At 35.5% G+C, this 7,087-nt stretch overlaps 1 protein-coding gene across 1 annotated transcript; it reads right to left on the bottom strand.

The window, feature by feature from the left end:
• Positions 1-685: 685 nt before the first annotated feature.
• Positions 686-4,478, bottom strand: LOC117233666. Its single transcript, XM_033494166.1, has 4 exons — positions 4,320-4,478; positions 3,814-3,939; positions 3,056-3,404; positions 686-2,436 (listed from the first exon to the last, which is right to left on the bottom strand). Exons 1-4 carry the CDS (start codon positions 4,454-4,456, stop codon positions 1,897-1,899), a joined length of 1,152 nt encoding a protein of 383 aa, XP_033350057.1. The 5' UTR covers positions 4,457-4,478; the 3' UTR covers positions 686-1,896.
• Between the last annotated feature and the right edge of the window lie 2,609 nt (positions 4,479-7,087).

Consider the following 7,087-nt stretch of genomic DNA (forward strand, 5'->3'; position numbering starts at 1 on the left):
AGTAAATATAAAAATGTAAAATCATGATAAATATCGCTCAACCTAAAGAACCGTTCGGTAACGAGTTAATTAGAATAATTCATCGATATATCGAAAGATTTGATCGGAATTCACTCGCAGCATTCAACCGATATTATTTTTGATCGATGTTCACGGAACGACAACTCGGATAATAACTGTTGGTCGATGAAGTTCGACGAACGAATTGTACAAATCAATTATTTTATATCGATTACTATATCGTTGAGAATTTCTATATTTAAAGAGTCGTAAAATTTTCTCCCATTACCAATAACCTGCAGCTTTATCTTGTCGAATTCCCGATTCGTCGTTGTACAAGAGGCAGCAGGAGAAAGAAACTCAAAATAAAATCGATAAATATTCACTTTCCATGAAGCGCGTCGCAATTTTACATTTTTCCCTCTGAAACGTGAGAAAGAGAATTCCCGACATGACAGAGTGTTCTCGCTCTACGTATAAAACGCAACGCGAGTACACAAGAAGTCTGCGAAACGTGTGATACGAAAGGGAACTTTGTATTCTCTGTACGCGATGAAACAAGGGAATCATGCGTGGAAAGAAAGCAGGGATAAGATTTGGTCGAAATGGCGTAATTGGTCAATCGGAATGCGAGACCATCGGAATTCTCGTATCGTTTCCAGTAATTCTTTCCATTCCACCGATACTGACAAATTCCGGCTTGTTATCCCGCCAAAAACCTGCGCCACCGCTCGTGGCGCGATCGTAAGAAACAGTCATATCCGACCACGCTTCTTCCTTGGGAATTTAGGAACCAAGTGCGCGGCAAATGTCCATACGATGTTTATTCGATGTTATTCGAGCAATTGAGAAAATTTATTTTCCAGCCTGTTTCTATTAATCGTTGATACAGTAAATGTTATAACGGCATTCGCTATACATATATAATTAGACACTTTAACGAAAACATTTACAGAGATATGCTAACTATTTAGCAATGAATACATCCGAACGTATTAAATCTTATTCCTCACTTACATTAATTCGTTATTCGGAAATATATCTATATTTTTCGATATTCGACCAACGCTATCGTTTTACGAACTCTCGATGGATTCGGTCGGATGGATCGCTGGGAGGAAATTCCTTGGTGAATGTGAAATTTTCTTTGTAGATTTTTATTGCGTTTACAGGTCATTTTTTAGAACTGAGATGGTACGACGATTTGCCGAATGCGCGTTGCCAACTCTTAATTTTACATGTACCCAGAAATCACAAATTGCCAAATTATCTGTAACGTTATATTTGTGCTAATGAACAGAGTTCTGTATAATATTTAAATAAATAGTCTATTAGAAGCGCTTTTCGATATTTACAAGACTTGACTATAAAATAATATTTACACGTACACGCACAAAATCACTGCTCGTACCGTAGAGTAGCTCCAAATCAATGTATTACGGTCTAAGCTCTACGAAAGGTCTACGTTATGCTATTGTTTACTGTCATTTTATAAATAAAAAATATGTATCATCGCCTGTTCAAGAACAATTCTTGACTCGATTAATTTTCTATTAACAAACGATCTATGTGACAGAGAGCACGAGTACTTGCAGTCTTTCGTTCATCGGACGAAAGGTAAATATATAAATAAATCACTATTATACGAAACTTTTTCTTTTCTCTTTTGGTGTATACTCACTTTTGACTCTCACTCTACTTTCACCTAATCGATTAATACGTAGATGTATAACGACAAGTAACAACGATGTACAACAAATAGCTACTGTATATCCTTAGCAAACCGATAACATACTTAACTATATACTTATCGACTATATTCCAACAACATCAACTTAATTGCTATCTCAACACTCTAAATCGATCCTCGATCCGCAAACGATCGATAAAAATACCCTAAGAAATCTTTCCATACTTGTCGACGAAGCTCTCGATACTCTGCAGCGTTTCTCCCGCAAAATCCCACCAACTAAAATCACTGTACGATCTTGTATGCGTCACAGCATCCGCTAGATGCTCGGGGAACGTGATCTTGTGTCTGGCGATGCTCTTCAACACCAGAGCCGCGATGTAGATGATAAAATAAATGCTGAAGTACAGTGGAACGTACCAAAGCTTCTTGCCTACGTAGTAATACGAATACGGCCTCTTGTTCAGTCTTTGATCGTTCATTTCTGGTGCCATTGTCTGGTGCTCGTGGTATTCAGGAATGTGATCGTAGATCACCTCGTGATGGAAGTCGTGATGCTGGCCATAAGAGTCGTCGTCGTTGTTGTCGTCGTCGTTGAAGGGAGGATGATCCAAATGGCCGGAATACTTGATCGGTTTCGGTGCTGCGTCATTGTTGTAAGACGCGTCGGGCGGATTGTCGGAGTAGTCGGAGGAGTCATGGTCGTGGGACGCGAAGTAGGAATCCGGTTTGTAGGAATCTGGTGGCTGAAAACGATGATTTACGTGAGCTTCGGCGACGCGGTGCGACTGCTTCGCTGGAATTGAAGTTGGGATATCGGGAAGTTTTAGGGTCGAAGCTTATGTACGATGGAATTTAGGAAACGGTGTTCTTTTCCCGAGTGAATTTTTCATCCATGGTATACCTGATAACTTATTAATCGTTGATCAATGAAACGAAAATCTCATCAGAATTTTGTAGTCGTGTGAGATTCCGCTACAACGTACGTATATATATATATATATATATATATATATATATATATATATATATATATATACAGGAAAATTGTTAATTAAAAATGTTTGGAAAAAATTGCGGTGATATATGTATAGATCGTAATTATAATAATTATTCTGATTCTCCTCGCGCAGTTTTTCAACAAAGACGAGTTCGATACGAAGAAGTATCCCATTAAAGTTGATTGTCGATTAATTTATCATTTACTCAGCTATAGATCAATTTAACGATTTATCTAACTCATCTCTTAGTGATCCACGGATATAGCTTCGTAGAAGGAAATAGTGGATACGTAGGTACTTTCAGAAGTAAGCTTTTCTTCATTACTAAAAGGAAAGTAGGATGATGTTTTGATATTCAAAGTACCTTGTCGCTTATCTCAGAATCTGCGTAATCGTCCATGGACATTGGCTTGGAGATCGGTTTGTCACTGAGGTAATCCGGCGGCTTTGAAATCGGCTTACTGCTCGGGTAATCCAGCGGCTTATAGTCGTAGCCCTCTGAAAACGTTGGATTAGAAAATTCAAACATACCCGAAGACGATGGACCGGTCGGTGGACCATTCGGGCCACTCGAAGGTTTCGAACTGTCCTCCGTGTCTTTCGATGGTTCTTTCTTGGATTTGTAGTTAAGCAGCGGTGGTGGATGGTATCTATCCTGAATCTGTTTCTTTGCGTTCAATTGTGCTATTAATTCGTGGTCCAACGTCGAGTATCTATAAATTAGAAAGCGTAAAAAGGGTGTTTCGAAGAGAAATATGGAACAATGTAGGAAAATGCGAAGAAAAGGCATTAAGAAGTTACGGAACGTACTCGAGAAACAATTTATATTTGACTTCAAACGCTCCAGTTCGCCAGGAATTTATTTAGAAATTCAGCTTTTCGCGTCTCTTTAGATTTTCTCAAGCTTCCATTTTATTATTCAAAAATAAATATAAAGTTCAATCTTTGTGCACTGTTTCTAAATTCGTTTTTTCCAATTTAAACACGAATCGGTGAATTTTCTTCAAGTATAAATTCCGTACTAAACTTAAACTTTATTAATATCGGAGCGTTTAAACAGATTCAAATCTTCAAATGTTTCTCCTTTCCAATTTCGTACAATCTTCAAATTCTCTCTCACACCTTCTACCAGGGGAATAGTTGATCGCTTCGCCGTTCCTCAGATTCTGGATTTTCGGTGAAATATAAACCGGTGACATAGTGATCGCGATGTTCTTGATACTCCTACCTTCCGCTTCCGTTCCATTTCTTCGTTTGCATAGAAACAAGCAAAAATACAATATTAGTCTGATACTATACTTTTACGTAGAATCACGTGATATGAAACATCTATTTATATAAACCGAAAAAAAGGAGAAGAGAAACATATAAACTCAAACGTTTACTCATTTTCCAATTCACCCCTAGAACCCCACGAACATTCATATACTTATGGGAAATTCTAATATGCAAAAATGATAATATACAAAACGGTCGTGATACATAGAAATATCTAAACTATCCAGAGCAAAGTACTTGTTAGACAAAACTTCAGAGAGCGAAACAAATTTGTACGATTAAACGCGTGCTCGCGAGAAACACGAACTCGCGTAGAAATTCACCGGGTCTACCGATCGATGTGATCTAACCTGACGATCCACGGATCGTTGCCTGCTTGCGGTTCTTCTTGACCATTCTTCGACACTTTTGCATATGACGTCACTTGGGGTAAGACCGAGACGATCGACAGACTCGCTAAAAACAGCGAGATAAATGCGCGTATCATCTTCCACGATATTCAAAGATGAATGATCGAGCAACTCGGTTTACCAGTCTTCTATATAGACTCGTAACTGTACCTCACCAACGACTTGTGCTAATTTATTGTCCAACTCCATTTTCACCTGCCGTCGCTACTTAACACCACTTATAATTTTTTCCCCTCTCTGCCCGAAGACATTCATGCTAATCTGAAAACAGAAATTAAACTTCATTATCAGACGTACTTTTTCTACTTCTTTTCTTCTTTTTCTTTTGTCTTTGTTGCGTATGAATCGCGCGCGTTCGTCGTTCGATTTTGGCCAGTGCAATGGGATTCGATTCGAGGGGACAAAATATTTTCTAGGCGTATCGATGGCGTTAATTGGACGGAACGAGGCTCGACAAAACCCTTCTAATCTGTTTGGCAAATTATAACACACCGTTACGAGATGATCGAGATCGATGAATTGCAACCAGGAAGGAAATCAACCATCGTCGATCCGTCCTTGACCGGAAAACGATTGTTCAGACGTGCAAGTTCATTGATTGAGCGAAGTTACGAGCGGTTGTGAATTGCGCGTGTTTACGAATTTATAGGATATTTCATTCGATATTTTCTTTTTATTTTTAATCTTCATGCTCCTCGATTTACCTGTAACATATTCACGTTGTTGGACTATGGATACTATGAAATACTATGAAAGAGTTCGAAGTAATGAAAGATAATCTTGGTTATTTATATTTTCGTTTATTTTTCTATTCGAACTACGATAGAGCAGAGTAATCCTTTCTTAATTATCCTGCTCATAAACGATGTAACTCGGTTATCGTACACTATGGAGACTCGTAATTACGCGCTATTTCCTGCATAATTATATCACATTATGGTTCCCCGTTGGAGAACTGTCATTATCTTCTTATCGTTTAAAAATAATTTTATAACGCGCTTGCGTTTATTTTGACAACCTGCTTGTATATATTAAAACTTCATTCCCTTGGTCTTTAAAGTCTGTTATTCAAAAACAATTTGTTACTGTACAGTGTGAGTCGTCTAGGAGTTTGAGCTGAAATAATTTCGATGCTGTAAAATCTATTAAAAAAATATATGATTCCGTCTAAAATGGCAAAGTTGATCTCCACACGAGCTTTACGTGTTCACCTACAGAAAAGTTAGAAACATCAAAATATATCCTCCTTGAAGTCATAAACCTTTTATCTGAAACATCTTTCGGTACAATTAATAGTAATAGGAAATATTTCAGTTCAAATTCTTAGGTGACTCACTGTGTATAGATATAGATAATCGATTTCTGTGAATAATTTCTACACAAAATTGTATACAATTTACGATTACCTTGATACACGATTATAAAAAAGATTTCTACAATTCGTATTGTTAGAGATATTTGAGTATGTGCCGTGTTCTGTTAGAAAACACGCGATTACAATACTTCATTAGTATGTTTTAATTAACCGATTGGTATAATAAATGTTATAAATAAATGTTATTCTTATACGATGTTTGGAATATTAATATCCCATATTATTGTCGTAATTAGTATTATACTTGTCAGCATGAGTATTTTTATGTCACTAACGCTTACTTTTTTTCATAATGCTTCTAATAATAACATTTACTTAGGGTAATTTATTATTACAACTATACTTCTACTATATTTTTTTAATTAATATTTCTTGAAATATACATATATATATATATTATATCAGAATTGTCAATACTCTTCGATGAGATTCATGTTTCTTCTTAGTATCAATGATAATAAGTATATATTTCTTCAAAGTAGAATATTGCCAATATTTGTCTACTAGTGTTCACTCTTTTATAATAAATTAATATCTTACAAAGCAATATTTTCTGTAACATCTTATAATTATATGGTATGTAATTAAATGTTCTGTTAATAAAGATTTTAACTTTAAGAGAACTCTTTTGAATATCTAAGACAAGAGAAAATTAATTTTTACGTCAAATATCAATAATTTAGTTGTGTAGATTACATCATAATTCTAAATTAGAAATCTAAAACTCCACTTTTTAATAATACGGCGTTTGCTGTTTAACATCTCTAACAATAGTACTCATATAAATTTTTGCAATAATTCCACAATTTCCCACGATGACGTCAAATAGATTCATCTATTAATAATTTAACAACTTTGTATCACTATTGCAAAAATTATTATAAATCGCTTTTACACGTAATATCAATACTAATTTGATGTTATCCTAAGGAAAAATACGTATAAAATAAAGATTTTACATTATCTTAGGCTTAGTACAAGTAGAATGTTACATTTCATATCTCTGTACGCGTTCTCGAATGCTTAAAAATGCATAATAAAATTAATTCGATCTCTGACATTGTGTGAAGTACATGCACGATGCTATTTGTTACGAAGTAATCCCGAAGAAATTTTTCGGGTGAGATTCAACTATGAATAAACAACTTTTAACACTTCGGATTGGTATACTTTTTATGATTGTTCCAACAGTAACAAATTCAATCACTACCTTAAATTCGCATATACGATCATTAACAATACACTTATTTATAGCATACTTTTATCCAATGTGCTTAAATCTTCTTATGAAATTTTCCTAAGTAATATCGTTTTCTTCTCCAATTGGGATTTA

The sequence above is a fragment of the Bombus vosnesenskii genome, unplaced genomic scaffold, assembly GCF_011952255.1.
Source record: "Bombus vosnesenskii isolate JDL3184/JDL3185 unplaced genomic scaffold, Bvos_JDL3184-5_v1.1 scf7180000013298, whole genome shotgun sequence".
NCBI classification, from domain to species: Eukaryota; Metazoa; Arthropoda; class Insecta; order Hymenoptera; family Apidae; genus Bombus; species Bombus vosnesenskii.

What these genes read in the sequence shown, in the direction of transcription:
- LOC117233666 (XM_033494166.1), bottom strand. Translation starts at nt 4,456, where the DNA reads ATGATACGCGCATTTATCTCGCTGTTTTTAGCGAGTCTGTCGATCGTC. An exon ending in AACGATCCGTGGATCGTCAG is followed by an intron (nt 3,940 to 4,319) that starts GTTAGATCACAT and finishes ATGCAAACGAAG; the next exon opens with AAATGGAACGGAAGCGGAAG. An exon ending in ATTCTGAGATAAGCGACAAG is followed by an intron (nt 2,437 to 3,055) that starts GTACTTTGAATA and finishes CATCGTTTTCAG; the next exon opens with CCACCAGATTCCTACAAACC.